Source organism: Alosa alosa, chromosome 18 (assembly GCF_017589495.1).
Source record: "Alosa alosa isolate M-15738 ecotype Scorff River chromosome 18, AALO_Geno_1.1, whole genome shotgun sequence".
Taxonomy (NCBI): domain Eukaryota; kingdom Metazoa; phylum Chordata; class Actinopteri; order Clupeiformes; family Clupeidae; genus Alosa; species Alosa alosa.
In genome coordinates, this window is record NC_063206.1 from 31555171 (window position 1) to 31578080 (window position 22910).

The 22910-nt window shown below is 40.8% G+C and overlaps 2 protein-coding genes across 4 annotated transcripts in view; one reads left to right on the forward strand and one right to left on the reverse strand.

Moving 5' to 3' along the window:
- tspan14 (tetraspanin 14) overlaps positions 1–18577 on the reverse strand; it is a 36311-nt gene extending 17734 nt beyond the window's left edge. Inside the window, exons 1-6 of one of the 2 annotated variants that reach the window (XM_048270380.1) lie at positions 18317–18577; positions 9095–9189; positions 6000–6050; positions 5387–5533; positions 5079–5249; positions 4667–4801 (exon numbers count right to left, since the gene is read on the reverse strand). In XM_048270380.1, the coding sequence (XP_048126337.1) occupies positions 4667–4801; positions 5079–5249; positions 5387–5533; positions 6000–6050; positions 9095–9175 (585 nt within the window). In that variant the 5' untranslated portion in view covers positions 9176–9189; positions 18317–18577. The remainder of the gene's footprint in view (positions 1–4666; positions 4802–5078; positions 5250–5386; positions 5534–5999; positions 6051–9094; positions 9190–18316) is intronic. The other variant, XM_048270381.1, reaches the window with a different exon arrangement.
- tmem254 (transmembrane protein 254) overlaps positions 13246–22910 on the forward strand; it is a 32648-nt gene continuing 22983 nt past the window's right edge. For both annotated transcript variants that reach the window (XM_048270382.1, XM_048270384.1), the window contains exon 1: positions 13246–13368. The gene's annotated coding sequence lies outside the window, so the exon portion shown is untranslated. The remainder of the gene's footprint in view (positions 13369–22910) is intronic.

The window sequence follows — 22910 nt, forward strand, 5'->3', positions numbered from 1 at the left end:
AACGACTTCAGTCAACAGCCATCAGACACACAGACCCCAGATGCACTCCCCCTCCACCATCTCTGCAGATCAGGCTATCGCACCTCTCCCCCACATGGTGACCACGAGCAGTGCGGCAACAAAGGCCTCAGCCAACGGCCATCAGTCTCTAGCCACACGACAACCCTCTCAGAAGCACCCCTCCTGCTCCTCCTCCCCCTCCACTCCCCTTATCCCCCCATCATTACAGCTTCCGAAGTAAGTTATCTTTTAAAAAAACTTCATCCTCGTAAGGCAGCCGGGCCTGACAGACTGTGTCCAAGGCTACTCAAGGCCTGTGCTGCTGAACTGGGGGAGCCACTGAAGCACATCTTCAACTGGAGTCTACGTCTCGGACAAGTTCCAACACTGTGGAAGACATCATGTGTCACCCCCGTCCCTAAGAAGCCACACCCCAGTGAGCTTAATGACTTCAGGCCTGTCGCTCTAACATCACATGTGATGAAGACACTGGAGCGACTGGTCTTAGGTATGCTCAGACCCCAGGTACGCCATGCACTAGACCCGTTACAGTTTGCATACCAGGAGAAAGTGGGCGTGGACGATGCCATCACTTATCTTCTACACAGAACACATTCAGAACACAGTTTGGAAAAAGCAGAGTATTCCCAAGGCTTGGCGGAGGGCTGGGGGAATATTTATTCCCAAAGAAAAGGACGCAGTGGAGATTAATCAATTTAGGCCAATTAGTCTACTGAATGTTGAAGGGAAGGTTTTTTTCAGTGTGGTGGCACAGAGACTGACAAATTACCTTGAAAGGAATAAACTAATTGATACCACAGTGCAAAAAGCTGGAATTCCTGGCTTCTCCGGGTGCTTAGAGCATACCAGCATGATTTGGCACCAAATTCAATTAGCAAAGCGCGAGAAGAGAGACCTGCACGTTGTGTTCTTGGATTTGGCTAATGCTTTTGGGTCTGTGCCGCATAGTCTGTTGTGGGAGGCCTTTGATTATTTCAGAATCCCAGGTAGCATTAAAAGCCTAGTAAAAACATACTTTCTGGATATTCAATTATGTTTTACAACAGCTGATTACACCACAGGGTGGCAACAACTTGAGATAGGAATCATGGCCGGATGTACCATCTCCCCACTTGCTGTTACAATGGCAATGGAGGTCATCATTAGGGCCTCAAAATGGGTAGTGGGTGGGGAGAAGTTGCAGGGAGGGCCACGCCTCCCCCCGATTAGGGCTTTCATGGACGACATGACAACCTTGACGTCAACCGCTCCATGCACCAACAGGTTGCTGGATAAGTTAAATAGTAATCTGCAATGGGCCAGAATGAAGGTGAAGCCAAGTAAGTCTAGGAGTCTCTCAATTGTGGTAGGGAAGGTAATAGATAAGAAGTTTGCTATAAATAAGGAGGTGATTCCCACAGTTCTGGAGAAACCAGTGAAGAGTCTGGGAAGGTGGTATGATGCAAGCCTTAGTGATAAATCACAGGTTGAAGACTTGAGACAGGTCACTAGGCAAGGTATTGCAAAAATTGACAAGTCAGGGCTGCCAGGTAAGCTCAAGCTGTGCAGTTTGGTTTGTTGCCTTGGCTAATGTGGCCATTGACAGTTTATGAAGTTCCTCTGTCAAAGGTAGAGAGGTTGGAAAAAATGATCAACTCCTTTGTCAGAAAATGGCTCGGAGTCCCACGCTGCTTAAGCAGTGTAGCCTTGTATGGGAAGGGTATTGTAGAGTTGCCAATATCTAGTCTGACAGAGGAATTTAAGTGTGCTAAGGCTAGATTGGAAATGACTCTTACTCAGTCCAAGGACCCAGTGGTAAGGAAAGTTGCACCCACAGTTAATGCAGGGAGGAAGTAGAACCCAGAGCAGGCAGTTAAGCAAGCTCAATCAGCATTGAAGCATAGGGATATAATGGGTCATGTGCAGCACAGGCAAGGGGGTCTAGGGGTGGGTGTAAGTAAACCCTTGTGGAGTAAGGCTTCTGCAAGAGAAAAGAGGAAAATGGTAGTGGAGGAAATGCATAGACAGGAGGAGGCTGTAAGATGTACTAAGGCAGTGTCGCAGGCAAAACAAGGGCAGTGGGTGAACTGGGAAGGGGTGGAAAAAAGACGGATTAAATGGAAAGATCTATGGGGCATGGAAGCTGGTAAGATCAGATTTATGTTAGGTGCTACATATGATGTGCTCCCATCTCCCAAGAATTTAAGTCAATGGTTTGGTGAGGATGACAAATGCATACTTTGCTCATGTGTGGGCAGTCTCCACCATATCCTATCAGGGTGCAAGGTAAGTCTCACCCAGGGGCGGTATACGTGGCATCATAACCAGGTATTGAAATGTGTGGCAGCGGCAATAGAGGATAAAAGGAGAGAAGTCAATTCATTAGCAGCTAGTAAAGGGGTAAGGCAAATTAACTTTGTACGTCAGGGGGATAAACCTTGTTCCGCGAAGGCCAGGTGTAAAACCGACCAGTTGAAAAATGGGGCGCGCTGGGAAATGAAGGTTGATCTTGGCCAGCAGATGGCGGTACCTCCACATATAGTGAGTACTAAGCTACGACCCGACGTTCTATGGTCGGATTCAGAGAAGATAGTTTACTTCATTGAACTCACTTGTTTCTTGGGAAGACAGAGTGGAAGTGGCCAATGAGCTGAAGAGAGCTAAATACACTGAAATAGCAGAGGAGGCAGCTAAGCGAGGTTGGAGTGCACGATTAAGGCCTATTGAAATCGGTGCACGTGGGTTTGTGGCCAGATCTGCTATTGGCTTGCTGTCTGAATTGGGCATTTGTGGTCGAAGTCTTGTCGTGACTTTTATTGAAATATATCCTTTAGTTTATATATCTTTTATGTAGTATCTTTATTCTGTGTAATATCATTGTTTTGTGAAACTGATGTCTGTAGTATGTTCAGTGTGGGAAAGGAAGACTGGTTTAAGTGAAAGAGCAGGCCTGGCAGAAAATGGCATAGATAAGGTTTGGTGCCAGGAAATGTAAGCAAAACCTAAAGAATGGCAAAACCAAAAGAATGTATGAATAACAGGATGAGAGGGCAAAGGTGAAGTACCATATATTACTTGGTCAGTTATCTGTAAACATAGAGTGTCTTGTCTGGGATGACTTGAAGGGGTATAAAGGCTGGTCAACAGCCAGAGGATGTTATCTTACTTAGCTCACTGCTCACTTATCTTACTTTGCTTTCACTTACTTGCTTGCTTCACTAATGCTCCGGAGTGCATTAAAGCCATCATCTGCAGTATACATCCACGGTGTGCGGACTTCTTTTGAGTTTGTATTATTTAATGTGGATTTGACACCACAGTCTAAGGCAGGTGGTTAGTAACATGTCTTTAGCAGCAGAACGGGCAAGCGAATGGTTGTGGGTAAGGAGAAGTTACCCTTCCTGGGGCGCAAGCTAAGGTAAGCTAACTGGCTCATTTGTTTTGTGTTTGTGATGGACTGTGCCTAGGTTGAATTTACTTGGCTAAGGTTTTTTACGGTTTATGGTTCAGTCCGCATCAACGGGACGGACCAACCTAGCCAACTTAGACCATGCCTAGGTTGGTTAAGGGTATTTGGATGTTTGTTGTGGTAATATGGTGGCAGCATGGGGCGTAAGCTAACTGGCTAATTTGTTTTGTGTTTGTGATGGGGCCTAAGCTAACTGGCTAAGCTAACTGGCTAATTTGTTTTGTGTTTGTGACGGGCTAGGTTGATGGTTGGTTGGCCAGGGTTTTTATGGCTATGGTTCAGTCCACATCAACGGGACGGACCAACCTAGCCAACCTTGACCATGCCAAGAGTATTTTGGGTATTGGATATTTCAATGTGGTAATATGGTGGCAGCATGGAGGGGAGTGTCTCCAGGACGCTGGTTTCACTGTTAAGCCTTCATGAGGTGTCGTGGGCCTAACAAACATGTAATTAAAACAACCCTTAACGTTTGTTTTCAAAACTCAATATTTTATAACAAATCATTGAATGGTCATAGATGGCATCAAAAGTCATATCGCTAGCCTACCTGTAGCCTAGTAGATGCGACGAGTGTTTATCCTAACAAACGTTTAGGATGCAGTCGGCAGCTGTATGCTTTCATATAACATAAGTAGTAAAACAGTTGAACAAATTTAGCTGCTGCTGGACATTAGTTTAATTTTGGACATGGTATGCTGTCAACTATATATGTAAAAATGTGTGACTATCGCGCAAATCGACAATAATGACAATATGAAGAACAGGACCCAAAGTATATGGCCACAACATTGAAACTAACATAACACAATGATTGTTTTCATTTTAAAATCCTTATTAATGCCAAAATGTTACATATTTTACAATAATGATCCTCTCGGTGTGCTTATACTGTCTAGTTTTTCCAGTGTGACCTGTGCATCCTAGGACATTCATCTTCCACTTCATTCCATAGTTTGCACCTGATCACACTACGTTTTTAGCAATGTTTGTTTGAAGGGTTGAACAACCTCTTGGTCCCAAAAGAATTGTGAATGTAAATGAGCAAACGTGAATGAGCAAACGGTGGTAAGAGTGAAGTGATAGTATTGGGACTGGGCCTTAATTAAGCTGCCCTACACCAACTGGAAACAGAAGAAATGCAGGCAAAGCAAACAAAAAAATTGTATTAGGAAGGGAGAGATGTGTGGAACTCACAGCAGGGTCACTAACACAACAAGAGAAAGGGACTCCACAGCTTTCCCTGCTCTTCTGCTGACTATTCGCCTGGCTACAGTTGAAGTAAACATTTAGATTCCAGTCATTGGGGTCCTTGGCACCACAGCAATGGTTCTGTTATTGGGAGAAGTCGAGTATTACATAATAAGAAAATGCAGCCACCTCCTCAACTACACAATGTGATATACAGTACTATATGAACCATGCATGCGCATGCACACGCAAACACACACACAGACACACGCAAATACACACACACACACACACGCAAACACACACCAAACACAAACACACACACACACACACACACACACACACACACACACACACACACACACACACACACACACACACACAAAACGGCTTTGCCATTAGAATCAGAGTTCCTCACCACTCGTTGCAATGAATCAATCAGATTCTGAAGGTCTATGTCTTCACGGTAGGCTTTGACATTCTGGAGAAATAAATCATTGACCCACTCCCTCACATAGTCTTGGAACATAAATGCAAGCACTGCCACTGTTAGCTCCAGGAAGAAGATTAAGACAATGATTCCTGAAAACTGCATTAGAGACACACAGAAGAAAAAAGTCAATGGCAGAACCTTTGTAGAGAAAGATTTAGAGTGAAAACCATAACTGACTTTATTTTCATGATGTGGCAATGGATGCATTATGAATGCCCAAAAAGAGAACTCACAAACTTAAGGAGGCATATGTTTTCCCTCAGTGCCCCGACACAGCCTGCAAAACCCAGGATGAAGGTAACTGTACCAACTAACAGCACCACCCACACTGGATCGAAGCCATGCTGCCTGGTCACCTGTGTCAGGTCCAACAGCACTCCCTTTTGGAACAAAGAAAATATGACTTTCTCCAACATAAACACTATAGACCCTTTCAACAATAAAAACAAAAACAATGCTTGAACGTTCTATTTGGGCCCCAATCTACTTCCTCTGCATTAAGATAACATATGGAATGTTAAAAAGGAAGTCTTGTGGGGCCAACTATGATGCTGATAATGGAACTCTCTTGAAAGGGTCCATACTACATAGGCAATATCTACTGCAACATCCTTCTATAGTGAAAATGATTACCCAATGTGAGAGCCAGTGTCTCTAATATTTTTAAAAATCACCTTTACACATTTGTATCCTTATAGTATTTGATTTATTATTTTAAACGCAACTGCTTTTAGTTTTAGTGATTATATTTCTTTTTTGTATGGGGTTTCCCCTGTTTCCCTGCCTACCATTATTCTACGATAAGCACCTTGAGTAACATGTATTTGTTTGGACATAATATCTCACCTTTTCACTCCAGGCCCAAAATCCAGCACAAATGAAGAGAGCCCCTGCCAGCTGGTTAGGAAGACACATACAGATGTAATGAGGTTAAATGATAAAAGTGATGATGCAAAATAGCATTTCAGTTCAAGGATAAAAATGATACATTGTAATGACCAGATGACCAGAAGTACACACAATTTCCCCAATGTGAACAGGGGGATCAATAAAGTATCTATCTATCTATCTATCTATCTAGGCTATATAATACGTGAATATCACACATGTTTGACATAGAAATGGGACAAAGCAGATAATAAAGATACTTTCTCTCTAAAAAGAAACAGAGGTAAAGTAGCTTTTCTGTATTTTCGGTCGAGCGTGGCATGGAGTGTCTGTTGGTGGTGGAGGTTGGTTGACGTTTTAGGCTGGAAAAAAACGTTTTGTTTTTAGATATTAGGCATGGAAATTATTGAGTGCTGTTTTATTGACTCCCATTCCCAAAAGTATGTATGGTCTTTTAGATTTTGAAATCTAATGTATTGGAATTTATATTTATTCACTAAATTGTTGTGTAAGTGACTAAAATGGTTATTTAGTGTGACATGAAAGTTATTGTGTGTAAAATTATAATGGGGTATAATTTTCTTATGCGAGTCAATTTATCATAATCCTTCATCATAACTTCCTTGTGCAAATTCAAAGTAATGCATCTTAACGTGAGTCTTTGTGACATCATAATAGGGCCTGTAGTGCAATTCAGGAGCGGGTTGCACCAACAGGACTTAGGACCAGTCTTAACTAACAACTACAGTGGTTTATTAGCCCTGACTAAGTTTGTGTGACTCCGGGGGTGATTATATAAGGTGATTATTACATTATTGGCAAATGTTATTACATTATTGTAATTATTGCAGTGTTTTTTTTTAACCCAGCTGATAATGTAATAACCAGCCAATAATGTAATAACTTATTACATTATTGGCAAAAAGTTATTACGTTATTGGTTCAGAAATTGAATTACATTATTGGCTCTTTAACATTAAAATGATTACGTTATTACCGATATTATGTTATTGGCCATTACAAGGTGCACATTATTCTGATTAAAACAGGAATATGGTGTGCATGTAAAAGTAGTCATAATTACTTAGCTTATGAGGGTATACAGCTACTAGGGCTTGCATATGGTATGTGATATCAGTATTATCTAATAGATGACTATAGGGCAGAACACTCTCGAATGGCTTGAAAGCAGAGCTGTGCTTACACTTTATTATAAGGCTTGGTAACACTTTATTTTAATGTGTCGCTGTTACAGTGTACCTACTTAATTAGGTACAGTGGTACAACCTGTGTAACAACATGTACTACCAGGTACTATCATTGTACTTGCATTATGTATTTGTGGGTACCTATACCTGTGGGTATAGTTGTTACATTGTAATACTGAGTGCTTTTACAAAACTTTGCCAATTTGCCTAAATTTTCATCAGAGGCAAAGAGCTGACCTGAGACTTGCTGGATGGGGTAAATCTGGTCATGATAGATTTGATATACAAAGCATTCTTAGCTCCAGTCAAGGCCTCATTGTCTTCAGTACATGTAACAGCTGTGCTGCTACAACCTTGTTACTCTTTGATACAGTGGAATAAACCTATTAAGTGTACCAGTTAAGTACTTACATGTACATATGACATGTACTGTATGTTATGTCTTCGATGTCTTGGAACAGGTCTACTAATTCACTACATAGTACATACATCAACTGTGTTGGTACACACTTATTGCTCTTTGATACAGTGGCATAAACCCATTAAAATGAAGTGTACCAGTTAAGTACTTACAATTACATATTACATGTATGTTGTGTCATTGGTGTCTTGGAACATGTCTGCCATTACCCTACATACCGTAGTACATGTATCAACTGTGTTGGTACACATTTATTACTCTTTTGATACAGTGGAATAAACCCATTAAAATAAAGTGTACCAAGTTAAGTACTTACATCTACATATATACATCCTGTCAATGATGTTATGCATCCTGTAATTGATGTGTTGAAACGTGTCTGCTGTTACACCACACAGTACATGTGAATTAGTAGACCTGTTCCAAGACAAGACCTGTTCCAGTTTATTCCACTGTATCAAAGAGTAACAAGGTTGTAGCAGCACAGCTGTTACATGTACACTGAAGACAATGAGGCCTTGACTGGAGCTAAGCATGCTTTGTATATCAAATCTATCATGACCCGATTTACCCCATCCAGCAAGTCTCAGGTCAGCTCTTTGCCTCTGATGAAAATTTAGGCAAATTGGCAAAGTTTTGTAAAAGCACTCAGTATTACAATGTAACAACTATTATGTAGGTACCCACAAATACATTATGCAAGTACAATGATAGTACCTGGTAGTACATGTTTCTACACAGGTTGTACCACTGTACCTAATTAGGTACACTGTAACAGCGACACATTAAAATAAAGTGTTACCCCAGTGGTTATTAAACTTTTTGTATGGCGACCCCCCAAAAAACATGAGCCAAGTCTCGCGATGCCCGTTCTCTCTAACCGGCGGAATTTGGTTTCGAAATGTTGCGAGATGGGTATTGGAAGCAGAGGCAGAAAATGGCTATGTCTACACCAAAGGCATTATGTCAATGGCAGCCTTTCAATAAAAACCTTTAGAAAAATCATTTTGTGACCCCTCCAAAATGTTTGGCGACCACCAGTTTAAGAACCACTGATCTACGCTACAGTTTATTTATTTAACCATATTTTTCCAAGTAGTTTAGAATTTCTTCATCTTTCTCTGCCCCTACTGACAATAAAAGCTATGTAGAATCTTACCACTTAACTTATCAATAAGCTCCATTTTGTAGCAATGTGTGTGTTTAGAATATGTAAAGTGAAAGTGAGTTTCTGGGTGTGTTTCTGGTCACAAACCACACTCCTGGCTGGCTTGGCAAGTTTTATTTAACCATCTTTATCGAGATAGATATGAAATTTAAGATAATATATTAATGTCTTGATAATGACATTACCAGGGTCTAGGGTCATAGGGTGGTACTGTGTGATAAACTCCAGTATCAAGGTCATAGATCAACATACTTACCCAAAATACAATATTATAGCTGAACATAAGGTATTTGTAACAGCAGCTGACTTCAGCACTCTCATAGCGGTAGTAATGCATTTTCCTGTCTTGTTCTGTAAAACAAAAACAAAAATAAACATACTCCTCAGGGCTTAAAATTCATCTTTCAAAATGGGGGGTGCCTCACATAGCGGGGATTAATACACAATTGGGGGGGCCATGATAAATTGCTAATATTTGATCGCTGTTAAGCTATAAAGCATCTTTCGCGTAATGAATGCGCACTCTAGAAAGTGAAAGTTGGCCTACTATGCGCTCTGTGTCTGTAGCTGTCTGTTCACGTCCGCAATTGATTAGAACGTTCCTCAAATAGAGAACACATCCCAGATGTTCCCTCGCGTCTCATGGCCACTCAAGGCTGTCATATTTCTGTGTTTGCAAAATTCCTGACACGTATCAAAACAAAACTTGGTTCATGGACTCAGGATCACATCCTGAGGACGCACATTACATTTATTGACCTTTGACCACTAGGGGCACTATAATTAGAAACACTTTCTCATATCGACACCAAACTTAGTACGTGGACTCGTGACCACAACCTGAGGACGAACAATACATTTGGTGACGTTTGACCACTAGGGGTGCCATAATTAGCAACACTTTCACCAATCGAAACCAAATTTGGTATGAGGACTTGTGACCAAATCCTGAGGATGCACGAAAAATTCACTTGTGACCACTATGAGGGCGCTAGAGTTAAGGAAATGAGCTCATATATCAGCAAGGCTTTCACATATCAATACAGAACTATGTAAGTGTATGGGGGGAGGGGGGTATGTGTGTGTGTGTGTGTGGTGGTAGGGTAATCGGGTGTGGGGGGAGGAGGTTTATCTGTGTGTGTGTGGGGGGGCTGGGGAATGTGTGATGGGGGTGGGTAGGGGGTTAATGGTGTGTGTGGGTTAGGGGTAATGGGGTGTGTGGGGGAGGGGGTTTGTGTGTGGTGGGAGGGTATGGTGTGTGTGGGCAGGGGGGTTGGGGTATGTGTGACGGGTGGGGGGGTTAATGGGGTGTGTGGGGGAGGGGGTTTATATGTGTGACGGTGGAGGGGGTCTGTGTGTGTGGGGGAGGGAGGTAATAGGGTGTGTGCAAGTGGCAAATGCAAAAAAGGGAGAGAAAAAAGAACAACCCTGATGAAGTGTGAGGTTGATGAGATTAGGTATGAGGAACAGTATGAAAGATCAGCATTCTGATGGCTTGTGGATAGAAACTGTTATCTGTGTATAATGTAACAACATTGTGTTGCCATGACAACCTTTGCTCAACAGCTTGGCCCTTCATTGCTGCTTGCAGCTATATTTACTGTTGTTTTGGGAAGTATTTCTCATGCAAGCATTGTGTAACCATTGAGTAATGCAATGAAATCATTGTAATAGTTTGCAATTTTGCATTAGTAAAGCAGTCCACTGATGTGCATGTTTTCACTCACTGTTTTAGTGTCAAATGTGCAACAACAATACCATAGATTTCTGGGCCTATCCTTAAGGGCTCAACATGCTTCTGCGTCAACTCCACGGTGTAGCTACGCCGGCACTCCTACGGCGTCATGACCATTTTATGGTTCTGTGTCGGGTTGCTTTGCATCGCGGTGCATTTCATCGCCATAACACTCGGTGTCGGCTGTGTCTGCGACGCTCACCGAAACAAGACCGTATGACCGAAACGGTAGCCTACTCAGAATGGCAAACCCCATAGACTGTCGTGTTGTGCTAAAATATTAATCTTATTTGTTTGGCCTTTTCTTGCTTAGATTTTGTAAGTATCGAGAAATAGACACAGTAAACCAGCAAATAAGTCTGAGGTTATTTGCGAGGTGTCTGCCAGCTAGTTTAAGTTATGTTAGCCGGTGAACTTTAGCACAACTGCCCACAAAGTACTGCTTGCTGGCGAAGTGCTAATTTCAAAATATTACTGACATATAAACACTTGTTTGGAAAACCCCGTCATTGTAACCAACATATGTGGGTCATTCCGTGTCAAATCACCCAGTGGCTGGCAGGTCACCCTCTCCCATAAAATCTGAAAAAAATCACAGGTGTTTGTAGACCAAACCTATGCATACATCTTAAATAGTATATCTGTATCACTAATGGTTCCAAAACTGCAGCCCTTTGAAGTTTCAAGTAATTTTAAGCATCGTGGTGAACAATCCTTTTTGTTCAACTTCCAACATTATTGGCTCTTTTGGTATTTCACACACATTAGTGAAACTATGTGAATAGAAGTACATTTTCCTGTTGAATTAAAAAATCCAATCAAATCAGGTGTATCTTGTGTAATTCACCCTCTGCAAAACTCTGAAAATGGCTATAAATTCATTATGTGAAAAAACATTATCACCTTTGAGGGCTTCTCATTCAAAAAGTATGTGACACAAATTCATCAGATTATTTTCCCACTCATATATGGATTATAAGGTCATGTCCATGCATTAACTTTGGTTATCATCATTATCATATTGTCAGAGCATTTTTATTAAATTGGGCTTAATTTTCAAAAAGCCCGTTTTCATCTTCTCATTTCACCACGTGGACAGTTAACAGGATATTTTTTTACATTTTACCATATCATTCTGTATGTGAGGATCAGCCCAAAATTTGGGCTTGTTGCTGAGTTTCTTTATTGAGATAAGATTTTTAAAAAATCCACTGAATTTGTACTTTATCTGCAGTACCACTTTGCACCACATGTTGTGCTCTTTTAATACAATGGAAGTCAATGGAAGAGTAAAAGAGTCACTTGTTTGCAGCACATATCCAATCTAAACACACAGTTTATGGTTCATAGTTGAATTTCTCTAAATAATTATTGCAACATTAACAACATACTACTCATACATAAATCTTATCTAGAGAAAATAAACTGATCAAGTAAATTATACACACATAAGACTGACTGGTCATCATACATGCAGCAAGAGGATTTAGCATAATTACCATCTTTGTAACAAGTTTTCTACACCAGCTTCAACCTATCAGTGCCTATGTGAGCACTTTAATAATTACTAGCCAGCTGGTTAGGCAAAGTCTATATCCATCGTCATATGCATGGGATGCAGTCCGTCCTCTGTGATACACAGACAAAGAGCATCAAGATGGAGATCAGTGCTTTGTCTCCATGTGATCTAGGAAAGAAGTTAGAAAATAAATGTAATAAAGGAACATATTTAAGTAAAAAGGGGTTTCTAAAATTCAGTGCATTGTCAGATGCAGAAAAATCGATACTAACGAGTTATCATCTTTTTACAAATGCCTCTTGGATCCACGAGTCCTCAAACCTTGTTATGAATAATTGTTATGGAAACACACATGGTCATCTTCATCAAGTGAAATACCTTGATGAACTGAATTGTTTCTTGTTTCTTGAATATGTTCCTTAATGACATTAATTTTCCAACTCCCAGATCACATGAAGACAAAGCACTGATCTCCATCTTGATCTTTGTCTGTGTATCACAGAGGACTGCATCCCATGCATATGACGATGGATATAGACTTTGCCTAACCAGCTGGCTAGAAATTATTAAAGTACTCACATAGGCAGTGTAGAAAGCTGGTGTAGAAAACTCATTACAAAGATGGTAATTATGCTAAATCCTCTTGCTGCATGTATGATAACCAGATAGTCAGTCTTATGAGTGTATAATTTACTTGATAAAGGACCTTATAATACATATATGAGTAGGAAAAAAAATCTGATGAATTTGTATACATATTTTTTAATTCAACAGGAAAATGTACTTCTATTCACATAGTTTCACTAATGTGTGTGAAATACCAAAAGAGCCAATAATGTTGGAAGTTGAACAAAAAAGATTGTTCACCACAATGCTTAAAATGACTTGAAGTTTCAAAGGGCTGTAGTTTTGCAACGATTAGTTATACAGATACTATTTTAGATCTATGCATGGATTTGGTCTACAATCACCTGTGATTTTTTTCAGATTTTTTCGGAGAGGGTCACCTGCCAAATTGTGCTGAAATTGGGTGATTTCACACGGAATGACCCATGTCTGAGTTTATTTGCAAAGCTTATGTCGGTGAACTAGAATGTTGCTAATCCCCACAGTAGGCTGCTTGAAACACAGACTATCAACACACAGGACGAGTTGACCAATCACAGTCCTTACGGTCTGCGTCGCCTCGAAGCAAAGTTACAATTTTTTGGAGCACGTCGAGCTACGGCAGAGGGGTCGGAGAGGGGTTCGCGGCGACGCAGAGCGGTCTCCGGAGGTACGTTGTCGATTCGACGCAGAAGCATAAAATAGGCTTTAGACTGTAGGTTTACTAGACTAGACTAAAACTAGACTAAATGTCATCAGTTTTTGTTTTCGCCCCCTAGTTATTGTTACTACGCCCGTCAAACTCAGACCGGAGTTGTCTAGAAATTCAATGGTAGCTGTTAAGACTGTGTAAAAGTTACATCACAAGATGCTCTTTTAGAGAGCCACAGACCTAAATTCATTTACAATCATTGAGTGTGATTAACTGATAATAATATTAGCTGTGCTAGATAGACTTGCATGCATGTTACAAGGACACTGGGCCATGTCATGTAAGGAATGTGGTGCTGCCAAAAAACAGACCTAAATTCATTTACTTTATTATTTTATGAATAAATGTTTGAAGTGTGCCATTAACTGACCCTGTCAATTTAGAACCGACCCAAAATTTATTTTTTCCCTTTTAGTCCGACCGACTTGCGGTTGCTAGTTAATAGTTTTTTTTTTTACTCTAAACAACAATACAAATGCAATAAAATAATATTTCTTTTATAGGCCCAAGTATTGTGAATATAAATTTACATGCAAAGGCTCACTTAAATAAAACCCTGGGCCATGTCATTGGTATGTCACACTATGGCCTACGCTTCGTTTCATTCACACAAACTGGTGCTGCATGAAAAGAACAGAATCTTTCTCATCCCTTCTCCCCCCATAGTCTACGGTGACCGTGTCGGAGTATAGAAATTGGTTTGGTCATTTCTCAAAATAGCTGGTCACTTCGTGGAGTGAAACTTTATTTTAATTTTTTGATGGTCTAATTTTAAAAAATAAATGTTGCACAGGCCCATTCTTCTCTGTATCAAAGCTGACAACCTGTTGGAAGGCTATTTATTTAGAAACTTAATAGAACGACGGCGTTGTTTTTGGAACTTCCTTAGAAACAGAGCAGAGACTGTATAATACACTGTATAGCATTTATTGTAGGCCTAAGTCAAATTTCAATGGCCAAGAGCTTGTAGCCTTCTTTCTGGGTACATGTAGATTATGACCCCAAAGTCTGCCATGACCGGGCCTCAGGTCAAAGAAGTTTGAGAAAGGCTGGACATCAGAAGAAGGTTTTGGTGCACTGAATGCGGGTTGAAGACCCAGTCAGGCAATGATATGCACATTTGTGTAAATTCAATTCACCATGACCAAAATTGTCCTTTGAATCTTGAAAAAAAAAATTTTGACCTACCTACCGACCCATTTTTAATTTTTTTTGGCTGTTACTGCAAACAAAAATATTTTTAAGGATGGCCTTATTAGCAGCGGTTAGCTAACTATGCTAACGTTAGTTATACAAGTCTCCTCCAAGTGACAAGAATTTTACACACAATGTTGGCAATGCTGAAAACAATTAACATCCTTATCTTACTTACATTGAGTTGACTGTGTGGCTTAATCTACAGATGTCGCGGAGCACTGTTTCGTTATGGTTTGCTAAGGAGTAACCCTTAATCGTGTTGATCTGGGACGAGAGAATTTCATCTAATTTAACATAATTAGAGAAAACGTAATCAAGATTGAAAGACATTTTTCTGTGTATTGGTGTTGCGTTAATCCTACATTTGACTGTCCATATCACTATAAAATCCCATAAAACCGGACAAAAATCAAGGCTCCCAATACATTTCTATGGAGCCGTAAAGTGAAGTTGACGGGCCATGTCTGCCTGCACGGAGCTTACTGGACTGCCATTGGCTCATCTGCGTTCGATGGGCAGGGTTTTGCGAACGGTCAATTCTGATTAAACTAATGGCGGCCTTACATTGTACGATTTTGGTCTGTTTTCACAGTCAGCGATTGAATTTCCAAAGTCGGACAGAAATCATTGGAGTTGTACTGGAATCGCGGCGCGCTCCCGTCAACTAGATTGTTTAGTGTAAGGTGCCAATCTTAGCGGTTTTAAGTCAGTCGGAGTCAGTCTTTTTCTAGTTTTACCGTTACGACAATATCAAACATGTTTGATATTATCACAAGTCTTTTTAGTCATGGCTCATGCAAATAGTGACGTGAACAATATAAAAAACAATAGTGACCTCTCTCCAACACCAAACAGGAAGGGGCAAAGTAGGCAACAGCTGTAGCCTATATGATTATTTGTTATTTCATGTCTTATAAATTATTAGTCGGTTATTCCACATGACAGAACACTATATCTGTTAGGGATGTCACACATGAAACAATGCTGCAGAAACACAAAAAATTTACTTTGATATGAGTAGGCTATCATATGAGTTCCTGTTGATGTAGTGCACGATGGAAATAATTTAAAGGAATCTAGTAGCAGTCTTGTAAATAGTGACCCTGCATGATCCCTAGTTGTTGCAAAATCAAAGTCTGTGACTAGTATGTGACTCAACAACTCTATCACTTGTCTTTAGATGTGAGAGGGTCTGAGACTGTAGTCTTTCAAAAATCTTTTCCAAATCTTTGCAAAGTCTGTCAGTGTAAGGAGGGCTTAAGACTAAAATGCTCAGACTTTAGTCGACTGAAACTTGACTAGACTAAAAAGAGTATTCGTGACTAAAACTAAAATGACAGCTTGACACAAAGATTAGACTAAAACTAAAATTAAAGCAGGCCGTCAAAAACAACACTAGTACCCAGCTAAATTTTAGTTGGCCCCACCTAATCTCACTCCAAGATTTTTTTTTTTTTTTTTTAAAGTTGGTAGCCCTGTTGATGAAATAGCCTACTGTATTTAATGGGGCATAAATCTTGCAGAAAATCAGTGAGAATATAGTGCCATAACTTACTTCATTCTGAAAATAGTGTTGCCCCCCATCCTAACTTACAAAGTTTGAGCTGACTATGAAAGCCTCATAACGTTACTGCTCATGATATTAATGTCCACACATTGCTTCCCAGATAATATGTTTTCAGGCTGTAAAACTATCGAGGGCTGGAAAAATACAAATACATGATTCAGAGCTGCTAACTCTCACGCATTGGCTGTGAGACACACACATTTGATTGGTTTCACACAGTCACACGCCACACCCCCACATATTGAACTTGTGTGTATGAAATGTAATCATATTTGCATTTTGCACACTAACCCTTCACTCAACAACCCAATATCACAATAAACAGCAAACCTTACCGAATACGAGGATATAAAGCATGCCTCTGCAATAAGTGGTTCCTGAGTAATCTGGTTTTGAATTTGCAACACATTTCTACATAGTCTCAGTGGGGCGAAATTATAATGTATTCTAATGTAAACTATTTATGTCAGTGCATGTTTTTTGTAAATTGCTCAGCCATAGATCATCCCACTATCATGGTTCTTATATTGCCAGATTCCAGCCAATCCCACTTACAGATATGAATATATATTTCTATTGACATGCTTCCTAGTAACATTAACAAAAATATGAAGAAAAACAAATAATGAGACACAAATATTTCTTGCTATAAAGCCGGACATAAGCCATGCAAACATTATCACATCATACATTCGCAGATATGGGTAGCCCGGACTGTCCTGAAAAAGGAAGTGCACGTATAGGCTAGATGGCCATTACAATGACCAATATCTTAAATCTTAGATTAACTAGCTGAATAACTCATGTTTTGTGGTTGTGAACTTATTGCAGTATCACCCTAACTATTTCACCTGTATCTGCATGGTTATAATTCTGAAGTGCAAAACAGTTTAGGCTACAGCACAAATATGTCCATGCATAGATAAAAATAAGCAAGTCTAACCTCTGAATTATTTTTTTTTTTTTTTTTAAAGTGCACCAGATTGATCCATTTAAACGTTAAAATATACAACATTTTCTTAAAAATTATTATGCATACGCCCCATTTTGAGGGTTTTGCCTGACATTGTACATCATCTACTTAGGAGATCATTGCTCCTACATACTTTGGCCTATAATCAAATGGCTGACCGCTTTGGAAAGCTTAGACACTGTAGTTTCTTGGACAACAATCATAAAAACTGTGTGATGTACTGACACAGAGTTACAGAGGCTAGAATATTATTTTCTCATTCTGCCGGATAACAAGCATCTCTTCAGCCCTCTAGGTCACTTAAGATGACTTAGAAACACAACTGAGCCCTAGCATCAGTTCTTGTGAAGCTGTGTGCAAAAGTAGATCAATATAGAATTAAAACTACTTACTTTACACCATTATTTGCCAAGGTATGCTCATACGTTTTGTAAAATGCCCTATGGAAACTCCCCATAGGACTTTTGGTTATCCAAAATGCATAATGACAATCAAATGCTTATGAACCCTTTTGTGTAGAAGCATAATCTTGGTCTCAAATGAAAGGTAACACATTGAAGTTTCATGCTTGTATTTGGATTATACTTCAGGGGTTCTGATATGGAATGACTAAATAAACACAAAATATGTAATAATTACAAAAAATTATAAATCTTTATCATTTCTGTAATGATGCTGAATGAGCCAAAGAAAAATGTCCTGTGTATGCAGCAGAATTTTGGTTGGCCCCACCAAATCTCACTCGAAGGTTTTTTGAAAAGTTGGCAGCCCTGATGATGTGAACATTAGGCTACAGGCCTTGGTTTTGGATCCCATTCATGATGGATGGATAAGTTTTAACAAAATCTGTGACGCTTCTAAGACCATCTGTTTTTACACAGTCAACCAATAGCGACGTTGAATGAATACCCCCCCAGGTAGAACTACTTTACAGCATACAATCCGTATAATAGTCACAAGTTAGGAACAACGTTGTTTCTAATTTGGGAATAGGGCGTATTGTAGCATAACGTTACGTTAACTTGTAGCGACATGTTAGCTAGTGATCTTGGCTGCTAACGTTATGGATTTGATTTGATTTGATTTTTCTTTATTTTTTGCGGTATAATAGCTCTTTACATTATTTGATGTTTTGTGCTTTTAAAAATTACATTAGTAAAATAACTTACTTGTCAATGCACAGAAAGTTACTGTTAAAGTCCCGCCATTTGGCCAGTATCGTGAAATGGAGCGGAAGGGTAGAAAGGGTGGAAATCTCCAACAATGCGAAGCCTTAATCCAAGAAAATTGATTTTCTATATTATGTTCAACGGAATTTGTATCAATGACTGGCTACTTGGTGGAACAGTTTGTCCGGATATAGCTAGATTAGTTCTAGGTGAAACCACAGACACTTCTGACAATTCACTTCCTGGAGGAGTTCGATGTTGTTGCTCTGCGCAACGCTGACTGAACAGCTGCGTCAAAGAAAGTAGATAGGCTCCGCCTGTTTGCGTTGTGGTGGATTCCTAGCTGATGTTACACACGCGAGAATTCTAGCAGAGAGGGTTAAAGCGGAGCTAGTAATCAAGGATCTTTGATTCTCGTGCCATTTTGGGAGTCAACTAAGCATAACTAGATGTACCGCATAGCGGTACAAAATATGACCGCCGCTCAGTCCTGTACATCCGTTCCGCGAAAATAAATCACACAATTTGTCTCCATATTTTACTCCATCCCCCACTCTTGAAACTTTTGTGTATGCTTGTTTGGCATGCCTGAGTGTGTGTGTGCGGCTGCACAGAAAGTAGCCGTCTTCCCCACGCTGAAAAGGTGAATAGATTGTAGAATAGCCAAAGAAGATGTAGCATTGTTACAAAACCTTTAAAATCTCTAAACAATCACAAGTAGGGCAGTTCATCACAGTTCATCCATTGCAACTGGATTGATGAAAGGTCACTTACACCTGTAGGCTATATGTATTTGGGAAAAGCAAAAGGTATCAGCATAATGTTATTTATTTATTTATTTATGTATAAACAAAAACATCTCTGTCCATGCCGTTTTCAACAGCTATCAAAAACAAAGGTCATTTTTGGATGGATGGATTTTTTGTGAATGTTTCTTCTTCTACATAAGATTTTAGTCATCTTTAGTTCATGTAATACTTTATTGTCAATGCACAAATTAAGTAACAGTAGTCTGAAACGTTATTGTTAATGCACAAATTAAGTAACAGTAGTCTGAAACGAAATGCTGTTTTACATCTAACCAGTGGTGCAAATAACCGACATGTCCAAATGGGCCTTGATGAAATGCTGTCGCTAGACTGTTCATACACATTTTAACGGGCCAAAGTTGAAGAGCTGTTGTCTGTTATTGTTCGTGCAAATATAGGCTGATTCATGTTCCCTTGCATTGTGTAACTGAGGTCCATGGCTAGTCTGGCTTGGTCACCAGACCAAGCTCAATCTTTTAAGAAATCAAAAAATAAATAGCGGGCAGATCAGGCTGGGTTCACCAGCCTAGTCCATAGGCACCCGATATTGTTTAATTTTATATTGAGATATCCACACGCTCTGGCTATTCTACATGCAAAAATGCATCAGGGAGTTATGACAAAACTGTAACTAACAAACTAGATCCTAATAGAAAGCTGTTAGCTTCCCTAAGCTACAGGTAGGCTTACAAGGTAGGCCTATTTACAACATAAATTGTCAATATATAGGCTATGCTGGCGACACAAATAAAATCTCCTTTGGAAACCAATAGTGGTGTGTGATACTGTAAAATTTGGTTTCGATCCGATACCAATTAAATATAGGGCCAGTATTGCCGATACCGATACCAATACTGATATTTGTAACTAAAGCCGTTTATATACTTTTATGTAGGGGAGAACAGTGTGTCATGATTTATGACGTGAATAAAACAAGCTAAATTTGAATAAATTTCCATGACCACTAATGATTTTAGGATTTCCACTGTTAATAATTTACAAATATTTCAGCAACGAAACATTGCAAAGTGGGCATGCAATATGTGAAAGAAATGGTGTTTGCATGACTGTAGGCTAGCCCTTGGTGAAACAGGAACAATGCATTTTGAACAAATTGAGAGATTAGAATTAGATTAGATTAGAAGTGAACAGAAATTACAGTATCGATCCCATCACGCTGGTATCGATCCGATATCAATACCAATGTTGGTATCGATACTATCGATATTTGGATCGATATGCCCACCCCTAGAAACCAATGGCTTACGCCTTACAGTATCAAGCGGACTTCGATCGATGATGTGACCCACACAAAAGACATCATCACTCGGGCTAACTGGAAGCCATGGCTGACAGGGGATGTCCTCAGGCTGCTGAGGGCCAGAGACAAAGCCTACAGAGCTGGGGATGAAGCTGGCATGAAAACAGCGAGAGCCAACCTGTCCCTGTGGCATCAAGGAAGCAAAAAGGAATACACTCACAAGATAACCACCCACTTCAAAGACAGCAGGAACTCACAAAGCCTATGGCAGGGCATTCAGGCCCTCACGGACTACAAGCCCGCGCCACAGAGCTGTGAGAGCAACATCCCTCTGCTCAACAACCTGAACCGCTTCTTTGCTCGCTTTGAAGCACAAAACAGCACCTGCCCACAGAAGACCCATCCCCCCTCTACATGAGCAGCCCTGTGTGCCTCTGCCGACAGCGTGAAGAGGACACTTGCTGCTATCAACACCCCATAAAGGCAACAGGTCCAGACAACATCCCAGGTCGGCGCTGAAGGACTGCGCAGGGAGCTTAAGGATGTCTTCACAGACATCTTTAACACTTCCCTGAAGCAAGCCATCGATCCCATCATGTTTCAAAGCTGCCACCATCATACCTGTGCCAAGAAAACTGCTCCATCCTGCTTCAATGACTACCGCCCTGTGGCACTGACACCCATCATCATGAAGTGCTTTGGCTTGTCATGTCACATATCAAAGCCATTCTCCCCCCACCCTGGACCCTTCCAGTTTGCATACCGAGCCAAACGGGTCTACAGAGGATGCAATCTGCTCTGCCCTCCACCCAGCCCTCACCCACCTGGAAAAAGAGACTCATATGTGAGATTGCTGTTTATAGACTTCAGTTCTGCATTCAACACCATAATACCACAACAACTCATCTGCAAACTTGACAAACTGGGACTCAGTACCTACCTCTGCAACTGGCTACTGGACTTCCTCTGTCAGAGGCCCCAAGTAGTACGTGTTGGCAACAATACCTCAAGCAGCATCACACTGAGCACAGGGGGCCCCAAGGCTGCGTGCTCAGTCCGCTGCTCTTCACCCTGCTGACGATGACTGCACTGCAACCTACAGCAACAATCACATAGTGAAATTTGCTGGCGACACAACTCTGGTGGGTCTCATCACCAAAGCTTACGAGACTCAATACAGGTTGGAGGTCGACCATCTGACCACGTGGTGCAGGGACAACAACCTCCTGCTGAGCGTCAGCAAGACCAAAGAGATTGTTGTTGACTTCGGGAGAGGTCACACCCAACACCTGCCACTGACCATCGGCGGTGCTGTGGTGGGAAGAGCGAGCAGCACCAAATTCCTGGGGGTGCACATCAGTGAAGACCTCTCCTGGACCACCAACACTGCATCACTGGCTTAAGAGAGCTCAGCGCCTGTACTTCCTCGCGAAAACTCAGGCGAGCAAGTGCTCCACCAGCCATCATGACCACATTCTACCGGGCACCATTGAGAGCATCCTATCCAGCTGTATCGCTGTGCCAAGGAAAGCTGCACTGAATACAACAGGAAAGCCCTGCAGCATAGTGAACACAGCTGGAAGGATCATTGGTGCTTCCTCCCCTCCCTGAAGGACATTTACACCACCCACCTCACCCCCCAAAGGCGACCAAAGGTGTGAGTGATGCAAGTCACCCGCTCACAATCTGTTTGATCTACTGCCCCTCTGGGAAGAGGTACAGAAGCCCTGCGCTCCGACTACCAGACTCACCAACGGCTTCATACACCAAGCTGTAAGGATGCTGAACTCTCTCCCTCCTCCCCCCTCCACCCTGGCTACATAACACCCTGGACATTGGACCCACAATGGCCGCCTGCACTACTCCCACCTGCACACTTGAACACTTGCACTGCTTGTACACTTTACAACTTGGTGTTGTTGTCCCAAAAAACACAACACTTCTGCTGCTCTTACAATAACTTGCACCACTATGCCACTTTCTTTATTACTTAGGTCAAACAGTATTTTATAGTATTTTACAGTATTTGCACTAGTATTTTATTGACTGTCTATGCACAATTTCAAAAAATTTTGCTGCTCTTATTTTCAATTATTATATGTGCCCTCTCATTCCTTATTTACTTACTTTTTGTTTACTTGAATGTTATGTTGTCTGTGGACTTAAAATTGGTCAAATATGTCTTGTCTTCACCGTGGGATAGTGAGAAGCGTAATTTCGATCTCTTTGTATGTCTGGAACATGTGAAGGAATTGACAATAAAGCTGACTTTGACTTTGACTTAAACTGCCATATAGGTGGCGAAAAGTTGTAATAAAATTCAGCAGCTCCATGAGTCAAGCGAGATGAAGTTGCCACTTCTAAATGGGACCCACTACACAGTAGCTTTAAGGTGTGTTGCTAAAGCAGCCATAATGAAATGAAGGTGTCATTGTTTGGATACTTCACACACATGCTTTTTAATTTCACAGACTACAACTACCAAGCTGGAATCAAAGCACATCGATTCCCCTCACACCCTGCA